Source organism: Ammospiza nelsoni, chromosome 4, assembly GCF_027579445.1.
Source record: "Ammospiza nelsoni isolate bAmmNel1 chromosome 4, bAmmNel1.pri, whole genome shotgun sequence".
NCBI lineage: Eukaryota > Metazoa > Chordata > Aves > Passeriformes > Passerellidae > Ammospiza > Ammospiza nelsoni.
This window is the reverse complement of record NC_080636.1, coordinates 33,149,984-33,172,448: the sequence shown is the minus strand read 5'-3', so window position 1 is coordinate 33,172,448 and position 22,465 is coordinate 33,149,984. Positions and strand designations below refer to the sequence as shown.

Here is a 22,465-nt window from a genome sequence, read left to right as displayed (position 1 = left end):
CACTGTCTCAAGAGTTGTACGTATGCTTCTTCCCTTTCCATAAAGTTGCCCTGGGAATTAAGAGTCCACTCAGTGGCCTGAGTCAACTGACCATTACTCTGATATCCTGTACGTGCGCCTCTGTCAGACCAACACCTGATCAGGAGAACTCTAAAATCCTACCCTTTTCTCCAATACTTTTTTGTTACACAAACAGGGAAGTCCTGGGGGGAAAAACAGTTTATAACAGTACTTCCCTAAAAACATCTGGACATTGGTTCAAAATAACTTTCAAGTTTTTACGCACATTACATATTCACAGTATCCAAGGCCTAACAAGAAACACGTACAGTAACTCAAGTCACAAGGCATATACATTTAAAATCTGAACTTAAATTATCAATTATATATGAAGAGAATAGCAATTTTGCAGCAAAACCCCAAAATTCTGCTTCTTCTCTCCCCTCTGTCCTATTGTCAGACATGTATAAGTCAAAATGCTTTTACTTACTAATTCAGACCAAAGAAAACAATATGCATTAACTGGCTTAGTGACATTTTATTAAAGTAATTTTTCAGGTTTCATGCTCCCCCCCCCCCAAATATGTGAAAATTTCTTCTTCTGGCACTAAGCCACAGACCAATTTTGACATGGAAAACAGCTGTAGGAAAAAGAAAATCAGAAATTATCTTATAAATGGACACATAATACATTACAGTGATCCCTTTAGTAGTCAAATGGTTCATGAACATTATATTTTATGTAATATCACAAATCACAAATGCACAAAATATGCTTTCCATATGATTGCAAAAACAGCAGCGCTCTGGAGCCAAGTGCATGACTTAATATTATAATAATGAGTCTACTTCAGTGTAGTGGATTTTAATAAGACTTTAATAATACTGGTATGAAGCCAAATTACATAATGTCCCAAAATATGAAACAAAGCTTTTGTAGAGAAAATAAAAGCTCATTGAAGTATAACCACATTAAAAAGAAAAAAACCAAAAACAACAAACCAAACAACCACCAATGTTATCTTAACAAAGCCATTAGGCATACTTAATTTTTAAAAATCAAATTAGAGAAAATGAACTCAAATCTATTCCCAGATCTCCAGATAAAATTAAAAAGGATATTATTTTAGGCAACATTTATGAAAATGGGGGTACTATGTCAGCACTGGGAAACAAGCTAACACCGCAATTACATCTTTTGGCATAGATATGGATATGGGTTGAATATCTCCAATTTCTCTCAAAGGACAAAAATGATTCAGTTACCTTACAGGTAGAATTTAAGACTGAGCTATGTTGGATTATCTAGGAACAGCTTAGACCAATAAAATTATTTTCTTTTACACATGAAAACAAATTCAGTGTAAAAGTCCCAGAGGTAAAGCACCAAATTATTTATTCCCTCAAGCCCCTTCAATTCTGGAGTGTTGGGGAAACCAAGGATTTGAAATCACCGGTAAAGCTCACTCAGGCATGGACAATTCTCAGAACAGCTTCCTCTCTCAACCCTCCGCAAGTATGGCAATGTCAGATAGCAATTAAAAGAAAAATCAGGATTTCATTTGTTGGGTAACAAGCAAAATGGCACACATTCCTAAAGCTGTAAAACCTTTTAAATATTAGTGTTATGCTAGTTGGAAGATTAGCATTTGCACGGATAACATTTTTTGTTCTTTATTAGGATCAGCTGTGAAGATCCACATATCCAACAGAGATCAACATCTATCAGCATATTCCACGTACCACTGGTTACAAGTACTGCTGTTAAACTGAGGCTGAATCTATGCTGACAGCCCACCAGAGCATGTGGTGATGAATACAGGAAGAATCAGAACAGTTAGCTTTATTTATATTGTTTCACCTACGTGTCTCCATTTTTTAAGCAGTTTTGATAAAGGCATAAAACATTTTAAGTAGATTTAGATTCCACATGACAAGATGAAGTGAGCGGGACATTTTATGCCTTGGATTTCTTATAAGTCTACTTTAGCTACAGAAACCATTAAAAAGTTGCAAGTAACTTCAAGATGAAAGGCATTAGCAGCTTTTTAGAAAAGGATAATCATACTCTTCTAAAGACTTAATGAGACATAATTCACAGAAGCTTTTGACTTGGTCTGCTGTTAATCGAATCAAAGTCGATGACGATCTTGTTACACTTTGGCTTGAATTCCCTAAATAAAAAAAGAAAAATACATAGATTAGTTAGTGAGTAGTTAAAACATTTTGCTTGCTTTAGTTCCAGCTAAATTTTTGAAGGAATAAAAAAATTCCAAAAAAACACATCCTTGGATTCTTGTAGTTTTCTTCTCTATAGGAGCCAATTATAGTGCACCACACTGAGAGAAACCTGGACAAGAAAGACTAAGACAAAAAGACACATGGGGTGGGTTACCCTGTACATTCTTCAGCTATTGGAATCTATAAATTACCCAGGAGTCAAAGGACTTTTACCAACTTAGCTGCAGGTGGTGGCATAATGTTGCCAGTGATTTTTGTTCATATATATTAATATTTCAAATATTTTAATATATATTTAAAGATCTAGGTACAGATATAGCATCCAGAAAAAAATATTTAAATCTTCTGTATATATATATATATGCATATAAAAAGATATTTGGAATACATTTTGATAATATTGATATTTTGATCAAATTTTTCCTGCCAAGTTTTAGAAAAACACTTTCAAGCTTAACAGAGTATGTTTTGTGGAAGGGAAATAGATCACATTATGCCATACTGGGTAAAACCCAAACTAGTTAAGAGGGAATAATTTAAAAATTGTAACTTTAGAACTCTAAAATTAATACTGCCGCAAAATGTTTCCTTTTATTATCATTACAGCATCTGCTGCAGCAATTAGCAAGGAAGGTATACAGGGACTGAGCATATATTTTCCAGTCTACCAGTAAACAAAAGATTATGCAAATAGTGTGGATTTAGTGCCTAATTAAGCTCTGCAGTTCAGTTCAAGAGATTCATTAAGTACCACCTACACCCTCAGCAATCGATACAAGGATAAGTAACAGTCCACGCAGGAAAGCACATGCTGCTGACCACAGAAACTCTGAAGGCTTTGTTCTGAATAGCAATCTGAAATGCAAGAAACATCTCTCGCCCTGGAGAAGTTACAAGATTTGACTTGCAAGAGAATGATTTATGCTTCTTAGTCAAATAGTCTTAGTAGACAGGAAATACACCGAAGGACTAAAACTGAATTTCAAGTACTGCTGTGTTTTTCCATGGATGTTTCTTAGCCCAGTAGGTATCTTTCATCCTAAAATTTTATCTGTCAGAATTGTTATGTTTGCAAATTTTTCAAAGTCTTTATATTAATACTGTAAAACTTTTTAGAGTTGCAGAGCCTCCCTGACTACATAATTAGCCTCACCCTCAGCATGCTACTCCCATCAAACTCGCTGTTGAACAGATTGTCTTTAGGTATCTCTGACAGTGTCTTTAAAAACCCCACTCTTGAAACATTTTTCAGGTTATCATTACTTTAAGGCAAATATTCCAAGTTTTATCCTTTTCTCACCTAAAAGCTGACCAAAGAAGAAGAACAGCTGTAAGTACCAAGAATTATTTATGGGCAGCCTGTTTGACACCTTCCCAAACTGACAGCAACAAGATACTGAAGTTTCAATAAGGATGGAGTAATCCACAAAAACAACGACAAAAAATCAGTTGGTTGTTTCAGTCCAACTCATATGATGACAGGAAAATTCGGGTTCCATGTGACTTCAGGGGATCATTTAGCCCTACCTCCTGCCCAAAGCAGGGTCAAGGAAGACTCTCCCAAGTACAATGTAATAAATAACCACCCCCTTGGCAGTATCACTCCCATTCCAGGAACAAAATGAGTCATGGACCATTTTCTCATTTTCTCCTTGCTTCAGTTTCAGAACTGAACTCTAACCACACACAAAACAAAAGAATGGTGCAACAGTTCTTCTACAGAGCAAGCCATCTACAAACACTACAGAGGAATAAAATGCTCCATGACTAAAAGAAGAAAAACATTTGCCCTAAAGTTGGTATCTTTCACATCCCCATTTTTTCATTCCAGAGTAAAAATAAAGTTAATTCTCTCACCTGTATATAATACCTGCCAAATCAAACATCCGCCGTGCAGCTGTCATTTCTGTAGTGTCATGATACTTGTCAGACATGAAAATAACTTCCTTTATGCCTAAAGCAGTCACATAGAAAAAATGTTAGAATTACACAAAAAAAAAAATAGTGACATCTGGTGCACAAAATCAGAAGAGGCAGCATTCATCCACATGCTCTCCAACTACTTGGTACACCTCTACTGACAAATGTATGCTGTGTAAAATTGCTGAATGATCTTGCCTAAATCACTTAGGCAGGGGAGAAATATAAAGGCTTCAAAAGAGAATTCACGAGCGTTTCATAGCTGATCAACACCTTCCTGTGTTTGCCAGACAATATGAATACCAATACACTCCAATTTAGTGCTGACCTAAGGGCAAAAGGAAAAGCATGAGTGACTACATTGAGAACAAGCAGCCAATCTACCTTGAAGACCATTTGATTTTGATTCTTTAAGTAAGAGAATTGTATGAAGCACAAATGCAGAATACCATCTTCCTTCACTCTTCACCCATCTTGATTTCAAACCATACTGAACCAAAATAAAGAAGCCTTCTGTTTGCTGCTTTCTTCCTGTGGCCATTAGTAGTAAGAGACACTCCCTAGAACAGCAACCCATGCTGGGACTGCATGACTTTACTCAGTGAGCAAAATACATGCTACTTTAAGCAGAGATTTTTACAGAACTGAAGCCTGCTGCAGATACTGCCTAATCTCAAAAAAGGAGACACATTTAGGCCAGCACACTAGCTGCAGTGGCACAGATTTATAATAATTGTAATGAAAGACATAATTAAAATAGGATCATAGAAATCTTATGACATTTATGAGCAAAGATATTTTAAAATCTTCAAATATCTACTATGCATCACATTCAAATTAAAATTTCATGTATATACTCCCAACAGACCTTTTGTCATGCAGAAGTTTATTTCTTTCTGCCCTACTCTATTCAATGTGCCAGAGCACAGTAAAATTGACAGTAATTATATGCAAAGCCTGTGTTGTTCTTTGGCAGCTCCTGGTCTAAGAAGTTACAAGCCTAAATTAGAAGCACGTTTAGAATCACAGTAGATGCAATTAGCACTGGAAAAATTTGGCACCATTCAGATGCAAAAAACACCCACAAGTAGCATCTTATGAGGTTGACAGTGCAATTAATTTAGATCTAACATCAGCAATTTAACATCAAATACATCTATTAGAAGATGCCAATGAGCAGGCAGCATTGCAACCCTGAAAAAGCAAGCTGGCACTACTGCTTACCTGCCTGGATGATGAGCTTTGCACATTCATTACATGGAAATAAGGCAACATACATGCTGCAGCCTTTCACATCAGCTGAGTTTTTGTTCATGATGGCATTCAATTCGGCATGGCACACTGATTAAACAAGGGAAGAAACAATTCATAATGCTGATCATTAAATAAATTGGTCAAACTAAAATTAAAGTGTTACAATATAATTGCTTGCATTATATTCAAAGGCAAATAGCTTGCACAGCTTATCATAAAGGGCAGAGAAAGAAATAAAAGCAGAAATACCAAGATCAATGAAGGTCAATTGTTCTGACCAGGCTGCTGATTAGTAATGATATCATTAAGTGCATTAGCACTGCCATTTGCTGACACCTATTGCAGACAACAAAGCCGTAGGCTGTGGGCCAAGCCATTGCAACCACCCTTAGTGAAGCAATATCTCACAGCTTCACAACTCTCTGGAGTATCTAACTGCCAGTATAAAACAGCTCATTTATGTGTTTACATGCACAGATAGGAACAGTCTTATGGTTGTAGGAGTGCTCTGTGCGCTCTTAAAGGCAGCAGAACGGCCAAGTAAAACCGAGCTCCGTCCTCTGGGCCTTAGAAAGGCTCAGCACTGCTGCAGGATTCTCCCAGCCACAGAATACACAGGACACACTTGGCCATAAAACATCCAGCTTCAATATTAGAGTGACTTTACTGCTCATTAAAAGGTGCCAGACTTCATAAGCAGGAAAACAAAGTCCTGTATTTCTCCATGGATTTGAGAGAGGCCAGGTAGCAATGGAGCATCCTGCCTTGCTCCACCATAACACAGCAGCTCTTTCAGGACAGACAGCACCAGTGTTTATAATGAGTACAGAGCAGGTTATCTAATGTGTTACCAACACAGCTGAGAAGAACACAGTTTCTGTGTTGTCCATAATCAAGCTCTGAAAAAAACATAAGGATGTCTGCAAGAACTTCCTGTTTACTCCTAGGAATAACAGCAAGTTCCATAATTTATACACCTACCTACTAAGAATCTGCCTGCTGCCCTGACTTCTTAAACAGATGCTGAAGTGCGGTGTGGGTTTGAGATCATTTAGGGACCTGCATGTGCAGACAACTTTAAGAGGTTTTCCACTGCTTGTTTTGAAGAACAGATTTTTTCAAAAAGTCGTTTTCTTCTCCCTTGTGCCCATGTGAAAATTAAAACAGACCAAGCTGCACAGCACAACTTCATCGTAAACTTGGTGCTATATTGCTGACCTCTGTGTGAATGATCTCACCACACAAATAACTGAGCACAGTACCTTCAACACGCAGGAATCATTGCTGAATGGAAATGTTTTCCATATGGGCTAAATGTCTACATGGAATTTTCTATACAACAGCTAATGCACTACAAATTTACAGCCTAACTTCCAGCACACAAACTTTCCCATGCAAGCAAGTCACAAAGGACTAAACACTCGCAAAAGAAAGCTCAGTATTGGCTTCCACCACGCCCATGTTATGCTGTCCACATACCTTCTCATAACCAGTAAAGCCAGAAACCAACACAAAACCCAGGAAATTGAAAAAGAAAAAAACCAGCCAATATCCAAGAACCATCACATTAAGGCATTTTTCATTTTTACTGTTTCTATTGCAACTATTATTGGGTCACCCTGTATTTTAAATATATACCATTAAGTGTATGAGAGAGGCAGGTAAACGAACCAATACATTTAGAAAATCCAGAAAATAAGTTGAACTTCAAGTGCATTACTAAGTTGCACCAATCTTATAAAGCCTTTACAATAAATAGTCAGAGAATTATTTTTCTGTGGCTACAGAGGACTGAGTAAAAGACTGACATAATTTCCACAACTGGAAGTAGCGGTTATGTCAACAGGACAGAAACATCACTTTTAAGTTTCTTTGAACAATATATTTGTGTTCTAGGCAGCAGTTTAAAATATAGAAGGCATCCAGAAACAAATATGTTTTCAAAGGCTTCCAAAACTAAAAAAGAAACAAAACTAATGGCTTTAGTAAATATTTTTCCTTCACTAAAACTCAGAAATCTTCAGCTGTAAAACCAGACAAGTTTCATTATTAGTACTGCAACAAGTTTCCTTCCTGCACTAATGAGAGAAAAAGGTTCTTTTGGCAGACTTCTAAAAACTTTCAAAAACAAACCTCTTCCCAAGCAAAAACAAGATCAGGCCAAGAATAACTTAGAGAAGATAATCAGTTGGAGCAAGGGAAAACCATAAATTTTGCCTCCTGACCATCTTCACACAATCTGAAGTTAAGAAAAATTACAACTATCCCACGTGGACAGAAGACACAGAGACAGCAATAAGAAACAGACAAATCATTCCAAGACAAAAAGTACTTAAGTCTACAACAAACCCAGCAAGTTTTCTTTTCAGATAGAAAATTAGGTACATTTTTCATGTGCCTAACCAAGTATTTCTTACTGAACTTATTGCAGAAACTTGTATAGGACCAGCACCTTGCACTGACTCCAGAGGTAATAACCTTCCATCCAGTATTACTTTTTTGGTCTACTGGGCTATTAAATACCAAACCATTTTGTCTCAGTGGCTGTGATTTGAAAGTATATTCAGGTAAGCTATCATTACACATTGTAATTTGTTTTATACATCTCCCTAGACATGTGCTACTTATAAAGGTTTATTATGCCAGATTGTTCTTAAGAAGGTGCTGGCATCAGACAAGTATTTTTAGGCTTTGTCCCACCACTTTTAATTCCCTCTTACTCATATTCACCTCTCTCTGACAAATAGGCATTGACCAGGTAAGACAGGTCTATGACCCCCAGATTCTTCATACAGACTGCCCCAGCTTTTTTGAGAGACAGAAAACAAATCCAAAAGTCTAAAATCCTTCTTGTTAATGACTAACTAGTTTATATTTGGGGTGTTATGAAGTTTTCTAAGCTGTTAAGAGCTACTGCTAGTAGTTTAAATTGTTCTCTCTGAGACAGTAAGAAGCTAACTTAAAATGGCCTTTTACAGGTGCACAGTTTTCAGAACTCTGAAAATAGTTATCTTTAGGCAGACTAGTAAAACTAAGAATTTTTACAATACCCTATGAGGGGCTCAAGAACTTTGGTTTTAAAAAAAGAATATTCACATGTAGCCAACATAATATCAAGTCCACAACAGTGGTTTCCATTCTGGAGAAGTAGCTTGAAAAGTATTCTCAAAAGGCTTCATTAGCTGAAGAAATAACCATGCAACGAGAAGTTAAGTGTGTGCTCTGACATTCCTACCACCTGCTACTAAGTTCATGAGAGGGGAAAAAAGGAAAAAAGCCAAAGAATGACTGCTTCATTACTGGTAGTATTAATTGCTAGTGTTTCTGTCTCTTACTGCATGCTGGTTTGTGTTGCATAGCTGAGGTAGCACTCATCTTTAAGCTCCCCTGTAAATAAGAGACCCCTGCTTACCCTATAAATGGTACCTTTTCAGGATTGAACACTGAACATGAGCATGTTCCCAGTGGGTTGCAGAGTCTTCCCACACCCTAAACGTGTTCTGACTAGCAATTTCATGAGAACCACAAGACTAGTCAAGGTGCTTAACAGTGTTTAAAGGCTTACATGCTTGACAAAGAGCATGCTAAGGACCACCATAATTTTAAAGACCTTTTAAAGAAGCAATCAGAGGAAGGGCTAAGGAGAATGACTTTTTAGTGCTATTAATTACTAATTGAGCCAGAGTAAGAATTTTGTTATCCTTACTTGCTGGAACTCTGACACTGGACACAGCAAGAATCCCAGAAGGTATCAAAACATTAATTTAAGGAATGGAGTCTGGAGTGACAACCACTGGAAGCAGTGGTTGATGGATCTGGAATTTGTAGAATGACATCTATTTTTCTCAGCCTTTTTGAAAGCATAGGGATGGTTGCTGGTCACTTCATTAAGGGCAGGCAGGACACTGACGCTGGGCTGGCACTGCCCTCAGCCCCTCCTGCTGTTCTCTCTCTCTCCCCCTCTGTGCTGAAGTGCTGTGGTCAGGGCACAGAGGCAAGGATAACAGCAGCAGATTTGTTGGGAGGCCTAGCCTCTTCAGACTGCAGTAAGAAAAACAGAACCCCAGCCTCACAGCTTTCTTCCACAAGAACTGGAAAGTGAAGCTGGGAACCACTCAGCCATTTATGAACATCACAGAACTTGCTGGGTCAGACCAGAGAAACACCTCTCAAAATGTGAGCAGCACTAGCTAACCCACCCTATTTCACTGCTCCAAGCTGGTTCTACTCCTAGCAGAACACAGAAGTGTTTCTTAGCAGGCAAGTAGAAGAGAGGAACTATTGTTTCTAAATCTCCAAACTTTCTACAGGTTTGATGTATGACACCAGAACTGGACAAAAATCCATGCAGGATGAGAGTGAGTGGCTGTAAGAGGAGACCATTTCCTATAGATCCCCTTCCCAGCTGAAGCCTCATCTTTGCACTGCCAATTGGAGAGAGCACCACACTTCCTCAGAGTGCCTGAGCAAATTTTGTGCTGTCAAAATAACAGCTTCTACAAAACTAACATTTGTCTGAATATTGTTGAGTGTTCATTTCTCTGAAAAATTGACAAAAAGCTCATAATCCTAACACAAGGAAATGTTGATAACAGTTTGTTTCATTTTACACAGCAGGTACCGTTCAATTAGAGCATAATTTTTGCCACAGCACATATTTTATCATATTTGAACCTGTATAAATATTTGTAAGCATACTTATTCACTATTTTCTGTATTGCTCAGAGGTTTCTAAATTTGCCAGTCATTTTAATTTAAAACCCTTAATTAGAGACTGGTTGTCAAATGGATGTTCTTAGATTACAGTGGAGACAGAGGGCATAACAGGAGCACTGCAACTAGATTTAGTGGGAAGATTTGCATTAATAGGACAAAAATGTAGCATTTAAAATGATTGGTGAGAGGAAACTGAGCATCAACAAATCCTCAGATTCATCTAACAGAAACAGAGGGCACACTTTTGACTCTGAAAATGAGAATTTTGCCTAATTACTAAGAAGCTTCTGCACATAGTACTGAACACAATGCTTCAGGAAGAGCTTTTAATCTTAGTAAAACTGGCCTTCCATTTCTCTCATGGGCACAGACACATCCCTGCTGCTGTTACTGACTGGCAGCCTGGAGCCAGTTCCAACATAACGATGACATCTTGATTTTGTGCAGTGAAAAATGGCACTCTGCAGAACTCTCTGTGCTTTCTGATATACCAAGGCCATACTGTTCAAATATTCACCACAACCAGAAGAAGGAAGAGCCTCCATCCACTTCAAGAGTCTCAGAAGGATGCACAGTACGAACACACGTGATCCACATTACTGTTCCCGTAATATCCAAATGCCCTGCAAATGTTTGCATCCTCTAAGGAAAGGTGAACACTAGCTACCACAATTTGATGCCTTCTCTCAGTAGTACCTCAGGTTACACCTGGATTTCCTAATCAAGCACAACACTGTCCCTAACAGTGAGCTGAGCAGAAGCCATGCCTGAGGCTGTGAGACAGACACATGCAGTATATTGCAGCAGACATAGGTAACCAAGGCCAAGGTAACCAAGGCCAATTTCAAACCAAGTTTCAAGATACAGGAAAATTCAAGAGTGACAGGACTTGTTTAACCTCACAACTGAAGGTCAAAAGGTAACTGTTACCAGTAAGTGCACAGGGAAGGAGGAAGGGTTAACCACAAGAAAAGCTAAGAAACATTGCTGGCACATGGAACAACCTAAAACCTAACGACAGATAAATTTAGGGTGGAAATTGGAAGATTTTTAGCGTTAAACAGTAGCTGTAGCTGATCAGAGCTGTAAGGTCAGTGCATCGATCAGTTCTTCTGGAGCTCAATAAATTTATTACAGGATCACCTAACACCCTTCTGCAAAGATTGCTTCTGGGTCCAATCCTCTACTATGTCTATGCTGCTAAACACACAGGGCCAGGGACTGACCCCTGGCCCCGAGGCCAACTGGCACACACTGGCTCATGCTCATCTTGGGGCTCCATCAGCAACACACTGCCCTCAGGCCTCTTCCTCCAGCTCCAGAGTCCCGTGGCACACACAGTTATTTTGTATGTCTCAGTTCAAAGTGCATAAAGAAGTGAGAAGACTTTTATGCAGCCCACCAGAGAGGGATTTTCAGAGCATGAAACAGTATGTGTTGCATATCTGCCAGTATGCCTGAGGGAAGGAGGAGGGTTAAGCACACCATCTCAGCAGGCTTTGCACTATAAGCTGTACCTGATGACTGTCTTCTTTGCAGTCTTTTTCCAACCCTGCCCTCCGGAACACCACTGGAAGAGCAATAGTGAAGCTTCGTTCTGGAGAAAGCTACTAAGAGTGGTGCAAAACACGGGAAGTGAGCTCAGCGTGTATGGCTAACCCACCGGAGTGCCCAGGACCAGGTGGTCAGCACTCAGATCCAACCCCAGACCTTTTCTGTAGCACTGCAGATGCATGAAGTAGCTCCAGAAGACATCTTCCAACTTAGTGTGGTGGTACATGCACAATTACCACAGCTTCACCTAATAAGCTACACTGCAGTGATGAAAGTGCCATCAGTCCTGTGGTTAGCGAATGGAGCTCACAGATTGCACTGTCTCTCAACAAGCCAGTCAGGAAGATGCAAGGATAAAAAGTTCAATTTACACAAATGCTGTGATGATTAGCAAAAGGAGAAAGGAAAAATGACAGTTTAATGAGATTTTAGCAGCAATTCTATGTGTCTCTGCATCTACCAAGAATTTTTTTAAGCAGAAGACTTTTTTTTATATATATATTTGTCTGGTCTGTCAACTGTGCTATCAAGATTAATAAGAAATTGCTAGAGTTTAAATGATCTGTGAATTACAAAATAGGTTGTTTATTCATCACAGCCGACACTTTGTGTTACAAAGTTGTGATTTTTTTAATGAGGTGAAGACTAAGATAATGGGGGGAAGGGCAGCAGTTAAACCAACTCCTGGAAATCAACTCAGCACTCCAAGCTGTTGTTAGTTAGCTCGTTTTTAAACATCACATGCTCCTCATCTTCTGCAGTCAGAGTTAACAAAAAGAAAACATTTCTCACATCGTATTGTACAAAGATTCCTCACAGTACTTTTAGTTTAAACTGATCAGCTCAGATTTGAATGCCTGGAACGTGCTCCAATACCAGAGACCACCCACGCTGATTTTAGCTCAGAACTGAGAACTTAGAGCTGCATAAAAATTCAACCAAAATCAATATTCTGTTTTCAGTGCTTTATATTTAATCAATGGGCTAACACTTGTTTTCTCACCCTATAAACAAAGAACAGTCATATTAAGTTGTACCATTATGGTCACAGCACTCTATGTAAAACCAGTGGCTCAGAGCAGACTTCAAATTTGGCTCTATATTGGGAATACACCCGTTACAAAAAATAATATAAATGGTCTTGAGAGTTACCATTAGAGGTTTTATAATAAATTGGTGAAGTGAACAAGGACAAAGTACTGAGGTTTTAAGAAGTCAAAAATATCAAACTGATGAATTATGTGCTGAGCTACTGCACATCATCTTTCACTTCAATGGTATAGAAAACCAGTAAATGATTTTTAGAAAGAGCTCTGAGTGAGCTCAGACTATGTCAAAACTCATGCAAGTTTAATTTCTCTATCACACCAATTGTTAAAGTTACAAGTAAGAAACAGAAATAGTAGGCAGAGATAAATACTGGTCACTGGAAGAGAGTCAGTATTTCTCTCCAAAATGTGAATTCTTGTGCTGACTTTCCCCCACCCACACAGAGAGAAAGAAAATTTCCCAAGGCTCTGATTCTCTCTTTTGTGTTTCTCTGCCCTGCCTGAGCTCAGGGCAGGCTGAGATGCAGCAAAGGTTGAAGAAGCTCCTGTTTTTCCTGTGCCTGTGGCTTCTGCTGCGTTGGTGTCACACACAGACGTGCAGCAGGAGCTGGAGAGGGTACAGAAAGATGAAGGGGGACTCAGGGAAGCATGGGGACTGTATGGTCTCCTATCAGTCCTAACCAAGGTCTCTTCCCCACACCGGATCCAGAAGAGCCAGCCCTGCTGAGAGGGCCCTTAAAGTAACTTACAGAAGGCCAAACTATGCCTGCTGCAAAGACAAATGCAAGATCCAAAGTAGCACTCGACCACATTTACCATGAAACCATCCTTGCTCTTTGCTCCTTTCGTCCACTTAGTAAATGGGAATCACATCAGACGCTGAAATAAAGAATGAAAGTCACCTCACCCATAGAAGGGTAGACCCATGGCACACAGATTTCAAGACAAATGTTCAGCTTCTTCATAGTGTATACAACCTATGCCATCAACACCTGAAATGGAAATTTCCCACAACTACTGGAGTTTATAATTTTAATACCTGTATTTTAGACCCAATTACTTGTTTTACATATACACATGCTGTAATTTCTGTGCAGACAAACACACAGAATCAGCAATTATCTGCATGCACTGCAACTGTTTGCTAATGAGCTGCTTCGTGTTTACAGGCTTTCACTACCCAAACCAAAATGGCTATTTATAATATTTATGAACCTATTTCACCAAGAAGTCAGTCCTTCAAAAAGACTGATTCTTTATCCTGGTGTACCACATATGGACACATTATCAATATCAAGTGAGTGGAAGAAAACTGATTGATACTTTACCAGCTGAACTTTCATAGATACAGACACCACAAGTCTAACCTGCCAACCACAAGAAGCCTTACCATAAGGATATTTTGTGTCTAGTCTATTTGCTCCTGTTCTCGTCCAGGGTAGTACATCATCGCTGCAACCATTAGGCATCCCATTGTATCCAATTCCAACAATCTTGTTTTCCGAATTTACAATGCAGGCACCAACCTAAATAAAATCAGATTTACATAGTACTAAAAGCATGAAAACAGTATGTCAACAATGAAGATGAGACATGAATAGTCAGTCCTATGATTTTCTTTTAAGAGCTACAAGCTTCACTTAGTCACACCATGTAGTAAGCAGGGCTACAATTGTACCTAACTGGTGGGGCTTTGAAATAAGTCAGGGCAGATATAACTCTGCTACCCCTCTGCTCATGCTGCTCCCATCCCAGCCTGCCAGCACTGTCTGCTTAAGAAATAACCTAGTTCAGGGAGCAGAAACAGCACTGAATGAACCCTAGTAAACACACAAGTTCAGCTCCCCAAACTGGCTTTCCAGCAGCAGTAGGAGGAACAGGTTCTGAAAGATGTAACAGAAATATAAGTGTTGGCTTGTGCAGGCCTCACAAGACTGTGGCTTGTTGCAAACATGCACTAAAATTCCAAACTCTCACCCTTTATTGCTGCAACCTAAGTCTACAAAGAGACTCTTCTTAAAGAATGATGATGTGTCCCATTTTTATGTTTTCTACCCATATTTTTTGTTGAAATTGTTGCAACAGTACTAATTTTAATTCACACAAGGTGTTTCTCAACCAGCCCTTGGGTAACAAAACTTTAGCCCCAAGTGAATAACCTTCAGAGAGCTAAGTGCTGTAATGGACAGAAGGAAGTGAACAGATAATTTTTCTGTGATTTGCTTCCTGATTTTTTTCACACAAAGGATGATGACTAACAGGAAGACTGGATCCTGCAGAACAAACAGCATGTTTCAGGAGCTGTATCAATCACCTGAAATCAATATTGAACAATATTGAACAGAGGCACATGAAACATGTGAAAAATGGAAACAGACAGTGAAGCATAGGGAACAGGGGATCCTGAGGGAGGAACAAACTAGAAGAAAATTCCAGTCAACCCAGTAAGAAACAAATACTCTTACAGGTGAGGAAAAGAAACTTGTAAAATGCTGTGTCTTAAAAAATTACAACCTAGAACTTCCAGCAGTTTTATCCTCTTCTAAAAGTGACTATATTTACTGGAAAAAGGAGACAAAATGCATGTAGTATTTTAACTTCCAGATGAAAAGATGATTTATAAAACTCCAAGCTACAAATGTACACAGAATTATACATATGAGGTCAGGCCCAATAAGAGAATTTTTGTATGGGAAGGTGCTGACTATGTTAAAAACTGAATAGCTATACACTGAAATAACTTTTATTAAGAAATTCCTGAAACCACTATGTGTACATCTGATGTGATAGGCAATATAGATTAGGATAGATTAGGTTATCTTATTATTATATGTTACCTTCTTACCTGAGAGTTTGGATCCTTACTTCTTTGTGCTGACAGAAAAGCTACTGCCATAAAATATTCAGGCCATTCCAAATAATCCTCTCTTTTTTTGCAGGATGCTTCACTGCTGAAACAATAATCGACAGAAAAAAAACAGCCATCAGCAAACACCACAGACCTAGAGTTACTACAAATTGTACTATTTTAATGTGCTCAAGTTTAAAGTAACCAGGATCAGAATGTGGCTAAGACCAGACATTCACTAATATTTTGATAGTAAAACCATCAGTTTCAAGTGCTTTCCAAGAACTTATACATGCAACATTTCCTTTCAAGGAAAAGGCATCAAGCAAGGTTGCAAATTACATTTTTAGATAAGAAGGCTGAGATATTCAGAGCACTGAGCAATTCAAAGACAGAGCAATTTATCCTTTATAGATAACACCTTGTGTATTTCTAAGCTTCGGGTATATCATGTGCTGCCATTCTTCTCACCCAAACAACATAATCTTTTTTATGATGACTGTGATAACTGCCAACCTCTAATCTAAGTTATTTTGTACTTCTGCCTACAAGTGCTCAGTAGCTTCCTATTTGGTAACTTCCTCTGCAGGCATTAATATCTGTTATCACCCTAAGTTTACCTCTTGTTACAATATTTACCACCAAAGATCTGAGGCCATTCCAACAGTTCCTTGCTAATTTTCTCTTGTGATTTTGTCTTATGAAGCCTTCTGAAAACTGACAGGAGATGGGTTCAAGAATTTTCCTTTAGAAATAATACACAGAAGTGCCACAAAAGGTTGCTTCTTTTCCTGCCCTGAAGGGTAGATTTGGGGGAAGGAGGAAGGATTTTTCTCTTGCCTACTTATGGGTGAAAGCCTGCTCAGACAGTGTAAGACACAACAGGGGAATTTCTGTGCTTTTCAGCTCAAAGAGAGGAAAGGCAGATATCTCCCTCTCCACACATACATTTAAGCTTTGAAAATTTCAAACAGAAGATCAAATTGAAAGAAATTTCCCCCAAACTTTCTCACCTATCATTGCTACAACTTGAAAACCAAACCAATGGAACATCCCAAATATAATGATTTAGCCTATCAAAATACAAGGGGCACAGTACTTTTCTTTTTGAGCTTCTCTTACCAAAAACTACAGGTTAAGACCAAGATGCCCATCTTGTGATGTACAGCCATGCAGAAAAATTCATCACACAGGTAACTGCAAGCAGCAAGACATCTCCTAGCAACACTAGTACCAGCACTTTCAGAAGACAAACATTAGCAGGCAAGTGTTTAGTTAATCATTATTTTTATAACTAAAACCATGTATTAGAGGCTTGCAGTTAGCTTGTCATAAAAGAGGTTACAGTCTTTGAGTGAAAACAATGATAAAACTGTACTTTAGAAACCTACAATGTGCTATTTACCAAAGACAAATTGCTAGTTTTGAATAGTCTGTATGTGGCACATTACAAGTTAGCAATTTTGGCTTGTTCTTGGAATGAATGAGGATCACCTTTAAGGCCACCATCTCAAAGAAGGAGGGAAGAACACACACTCTTGATGTAACCCACACACCTCTCTCACACTTTGACAACATTGCAAACAGTGCCCAGAACTGTCAATTGTCAAAGCAAACACACAAATCAAGTATGTGATTCTAAAAATGCCCAAACTGACTTGATTCACTGTAACTAAAGGGCTGGGGCTATATCCTACCAAGAAGAAAAAGTGCTCAGAGCAAGAAGAGAATAAACACATACCCTCACACCACTCTGTGCCAAACTGAACTTTGCCAGGTTAACTAAAACATCAAGAAAATGTTTCAGCTATATGATTATTTAAAATACCTCCAAAAAAGGGATTTACAACATCTAAACCACAACTGGACTCTCAATGATCACTTCTGGCTAAGTGACATTCACAAAGATGTCTTTGGAGAGGGATAAAACACAATGCAGAACTACACTGAATAAACCATTCTGGGAAAAGGGCCCCAGAAAGATAGCAGTACTCTGAACTAAGAGGTTGTGAGATCTCCTTTTGTTAAATTATTCCCTAGCAACTCTACTTCTTCAAAACATAACAAAAGCTAGTATTTACAAATACAGAACTGTATGTAAGTGGAGGTCCCTCAGAGCACCAACTTCACAGGGAGAAGAGCATAGCTAAAAAATAAGCAGAAGGCTTACATCAAAGAGAAATAAACCCCCCCCAAAGCCCTTACTCAATTACTTCTACTTAACATCACCATATCTGGCAAGACAATTCCCTTACTCAGTGCACAAGAACTCAAGAGTGTGAAATGGGTATAAACCACTTAATTTCTGATTGAGCAGAAGCCAAGGCCTTGGCTAGCAGTCAAGCACATACATGAAAATTAGTTTATGGATTTGGGGCAGCTGATAATCTTCTTTATGCTCATTTGCAAGCTCTAGAATTGCATGAATGAAAGCTACTCTAGAAAATACTATAGCTAGCTGTAAAACATGCAATCAAGGCTTACCCTTAGGATAATCCATAAGAACTTCTGAATAAAAATAACAGAAACTGAAAGCTATGAAGAATATTGCTAAGAACAATGGGGAGAAAGAAAAACCTAAATTTTAGAATAATTAGTAGTCTATAGAAAATTTTGTAAATGTTATTTCAAGAGAAAATAGAGAAAAAGATTCTATAACTAGAGAACACTGCCTCCCTTTTCACTTCTTTTTCATCCATCTAGGCTTCAAGTAAGCTGTGACACTGTCTGAAAAAGGAACAAATGTCATTCAGCTACTTAAAAATGGTCTAGCATAACAAAAATTTATTTTGAGAATCCTACAACAGAATTTGTAATCTCAAATTTTTTCATACGACAATTATGACAGCTATACAACAATATAGTACAGCGGGACGAGTAGGGGAGAATCAGATCAATCTCTTTTATTAAGTTTTTCCTCTGCTTCCTTATCTTTGATGTCATGTGCATTGTATTACAACTCTATTCGAGCAGCATTATTCCCCAGTATCATGTATACTACTGAAGACCAACTATCAATACCTTGGCATTGAAATCACAGGTAAAAAGTGAAGCGTGTATTAAAAGTAAGAAATAAACATCCTCAAATAAGCTCTTCCTCCCCAAAAGTCAAACAGGATACTGGGTCTTGATGACCTTTAATACAAGCTTCTTATTTAAATCTCATATTTTTTTATCATTACTAGATTAAATGAATGTGGGATTTCCTTTACTTGGGGCTTCTCATTTTTCCCATCATATAGGTACTGAGATAGGGTCATTACATATTCCGTACTGGGAAGGAAGGTTTTCAAAGAGAAAACTCAATCTTTCTTACAGAAAAACAGTACTCAGTTCACTGCAAATTAGTTGTATTCACAATTTTCTTGGGAGATAAGCCATCAAACCTGTAAAGATAAACACTGTGTTTGAATACTGAGCCTCAATTAAGCAGTACAGGAACACTTCCCTTCACTGAACGTACTTCACTTCTACAGAGTCACTTCTGACTTTAATTAATTGCCTATTACTCACGCCGGTCCTCATTTCCGGAAATTATGAACACAAGACACCCTGCCTGCTCTTCTTCCCATCCCAGCGATTACGAAACCCACGTCAAACAGGCCATGCCCTCACCACAGAGCCTTCAGGGGCTCCAGGAAACGCCTCCCCACCGGGAAGGACCTGCCCCGGCACGGCGCCGCCCGGGGAGCTCCCGGCTGCGCGGACCCTTCTCGTCCTGCCTCGGAGGATTCCTGCTTCCTTCCCTCCTTCCCTCCCGCCCCGGAGGATTCCAGCTTCCCTCCTCCCCTCCCGCCCCGGAGCATTCCAGCTTCCCTCCTTCCCTCCCGCCCCGGAGGATTCCAGTTTCCCTCCCTCCCGCCCTCAGAGGCTGAGGTGGCCGCACCTCCCGCCACCAGGGCTTCCCCCGCGGCCCGGCCCTCCCAGGAGAAGTTTAGCCAGCCGGCGTGCGAGGGGAGCGCAGTGGCGGTGTGGGAGGGAGCCCGGGCCGGCGGGCGGGAGGAGCTGGCGAGGCCTCCCGCGGGCCCCGCACTCGCGTACCCGTTCCGCTGGGGGCCTGGCTGGGCGCCGCTCACGGTGCCGCTCATGGTGCCGCGGCCACGCTGCGTTCGCCGTTTTCGCCGCTTGGCGCCTCAGCGCGGGCAGGCGGGGCCGGGGGCGGGCCGGGGGTGCCGAGCCGCGCCCCGAGCGGCCCGGCCGGAGCCCGGCTGCGGATGCGCCCCGGAGCTGATCCCGCTGCCACGAGCCTCCGCGACACTGTAAACCAGTCACTCGAATGTCTGCTCAGCTTTCTGACAGATGTTGCTTCTAATGTTATGCTTTGACATAAGCGTGCGGGTTTCGCCCTGCTCACGCTGTTGAGGTAAATGTTGTTTATTTAAGCTTGACATTCACATATTAAAACGTCGAAAAATCTGAGTTTTTATTTGTTCTCTGGATATAAAATTGATGTGAAAATTGAGTTATGGTTTATTTATTATGGTTTATATACCTCCAGCTGCTGCCAGATCGTAGAAGTCTCCCAGGATGCACAGGTAGCTGAACATATATATTTATATATATATGTGAAAAATGTGTATTTTATGATTGGCTTTTCGCAAATATTAAAATTAATATTACATGTGTTATGTTAGAAAGTTATGCTGGATTAATTCTCTTAAGTTGTGTGTTAAATATAGTTTTAGGTTATAACATAATGTTAAAATAGAAACCGTGCTATGTAAGGTACTTTTTTTAAAGAAATGACTGGCAGTGAGATAGCAGCCAGAGGACACCTAAATCTTTCAGAGTAAAAGAATTTATTGCTCTCTTATCAGAAGAAACAAACTTCTTCCCACCTCACTCAGCCATGAAGATGCCATTAGGATGAAGAGGAAGAAGTTGATGATGATCAGACAGAATCCTGTGTTTGAATGGAATTTATGCATCATGTGTGAGATGTATGAATATGCAACAGGCTATTGTTTTTAAGGGTTAATCCTCTGTTAACGTGTGTCCTTTTGCGGGCTTATGTTGCCCAGGAAAAGGTACCTGGACTGTCTGTAACTCTTTGTTTCTATTGTCTCATACTGTCCTAATCCAAATTGTCCAAATTATTACTACTCTAATTACATGGCTATTTTTATAACCATTTTATTACTATTAAACTTTTAGAATTTTAAAAACAAGTGATTGGCGTTTTTCACATATGTATATTCCATTGCAGTGCAAAATAAGAGGTACAATAATAAATATTAAATGTTGATATTGCGTGTTCTGTTCCTTGTGTGAGAAGCTGCCTACCTTGGCTGGCTGGCTGGCTGCCTCTAGGGCATGCCTTTATGGAAGCACTCAGTGGGAGCAAGGTACACATGTTTGCTCCACGGGGCTGGAGGCATCAAGTGAAGAGTGCCCAAACGCGGCCGAACGTGACCCATTCGGTTCCCACTGGAGGCAGTGACAGGGGCAGCGAACTCCGTGATGGACAGAAGGAAAGCACTTGCCTTGGAGAGCATCCCCAAGAGGGGTTTGTGTGTGCCAGCCGTGGGCTTGCACTGCATGTGAGCTGCACCACTGATCTGAATGCGGCCAACTGACAGGGCTGAGAGAACGGTTTCCTGCAGCCCGATCAAAAATCTCCTCTTCATCTGGGAGGATGCTTCAGGTTGTGTTGCCGGGCTTGCAAGGGTCTTTCAGGGGTGAAGAGATAGACGAGAATCTTGACTCTATCATCAGAAGGCTAGATTTATTATTTTATGATATAAGTTACATTAAGACTATACTAAAAGGAATAGAGAGAAAAGTTCAGAAGCTTGCTATGCTAAGAATAGAAAAGGAATGAATCAACAAAGGAGCTCTCTCTGATTCTCCCAGAGAGAGCTTGGTCTCTGATTGGCCCTTAATTGTACACATGCAACATGGGCCAATCACAGGTGCACCTGTTGCATTCCACAGCAGCAGATAACCATTGTTTACATTCTTTCTCTGGGGCCTCAGCTTCCCAGAAGAGTGAAAAATCCTAAGGAAAGGATTTTTCACAAAAGATGTCTGTGACAAGGTTGGAAAACAGGACATTTTTGGGAAACTGAGTACGCAGCATCTCAGGAGCTGTCTTTATAGTTCCCCCTTACTGACTAGGTGCACAGAAGTTGCACAATTAGTTACCCTACCACACCAACATGAGTGCAAGAAGATGGCTAAGCCAAGGATCCTGCCATGCTCATAGTTATTCTTGAAGCTATGCCAAATCAGCACTGATCAACACAGAGGAGCATATTGCTAATATGTTTTCATATTAAGATTGCTGTATCAGTTAGCTTTTTTTAGACAACTGACAAACTATCAAATATCAAAATGTTATTTAATTTCACAGATATTCCTATTCAGTTTTAACCAGAAAACTTGGCAAAAGCAACCTGTTATACTTCAACTGACAAGTTTTCCAGCCCTAAGAGTGGGAAAACATAGCAATTTTAGTTTGCAAGACTTCTACTGGCATAATTTCATATGGACAACAAATGTTCATATATGGTTTGCTAATGAATGAAAAGGAACTATTTAAATGCAAGAAAAAGAAAGCAAATTTAATGAAAGTAGCATCATTCAGGAAAGCATGAGCCTGAAGGTGAAATGAAAGACCTGATGATGGTTGATCACCAAGACAGTTAAAGAGCATGCAATTAATCTGGAGGGAAAAAAAATAGCATAATTCAGTTCAAAAAGTTCTCTACTGTCTGTGTCTGTTTCTGCACTCTTGAAGTATGAATTAAAATTGCAGTACTACAATTATCCACGCCAAATTAATTATTTTTCATAATTAGGATTTTGAGGATAAACCCATAACACTTACTAACTATTACTACTACTTACGATATGGCCTGAGGAGGAAAACTTCTGGTGGAAT

The 22,465-nt window shown here is 39.5% G+C and overlaps 1 protein-coding gene across 6 annotated transcripts; it reads right to left on the bottom strand.

Moving 5' to 3' along the window:
* Positions 1 to 849: 849 nt before the first annotated feature.
* Positions 850 to 19,709, bottom strand: DCTD (dCMP deaminase). 6 transcript variants are annotated; one of them, XM_059469892.1, is made up of 7 exons: positions 19,624 to 19,674; positions 18,899 to 18,968; positions 15,580 to 15,685; positions 14,125 to 14,260; positions 5,386 to 5,502; positions 4,099 to 4,195; positions 850 to 2,174 (listed from the first exon to the last, which is right to left on the bottom strand). In XM_059469892.1, the coding sequence occupies exons 3-7, from the start codon at positions 15,628 to 15,630 to the stop codon at positions 2,096 to 2,098; spliced, it is 480 nt and encodes a 159-aa protein (XP_059325875.1). In that variant the 5' UTR covers positions 15,631 to 15,685; positions 18,899 to 18,968; positions 19,624 to 19,674; the 3' UTR covers positions 850 to 2,095. The 6 variants fall into 6 exon arrangements, with proteins under 6 accessions (XP_059325875.1, XP_059325877.1, XP_059325873.1 ...); XM_059469894.1 differs by having other exon boundaries at positions 15,580 to 15,682; positions 19,624 to 19,668; XM_059469890.1 differs by lacking the exon at positions 18,899 to 18,968 and having other exon boundaries at positions 19,624 to 19,709.
* Between the last annotated feature and the right edge of the window lie 2,756 nt (positions 19,710 to 22,465).

Excerpts from the sequence above, each read along its gene's own strand:
- DCTD (XM_059469890.1), bottom strand. The coding sequence starts at position 19,670 with ATGAGCGGCACCGTGAGCGGCGCCCAGCCAGGCCCCCAGCGGAACGG. Across the intron at positions 15,686-19,623 it reads CCAGGCCCCCAGCGGAACGG|CAGTGAAGCATCCTGCAAAA; the intron begins GTACGCGAGTGC and ends TTATTGTTTCAG. Across the intron at positions 2,175-4,098 it reads TTGGCAGGTATTATATACAG|GGAATTCAAGCCAAAGTGTA; the intron begins GTGAGAGAATTA and ends TTTTTTATTTAG.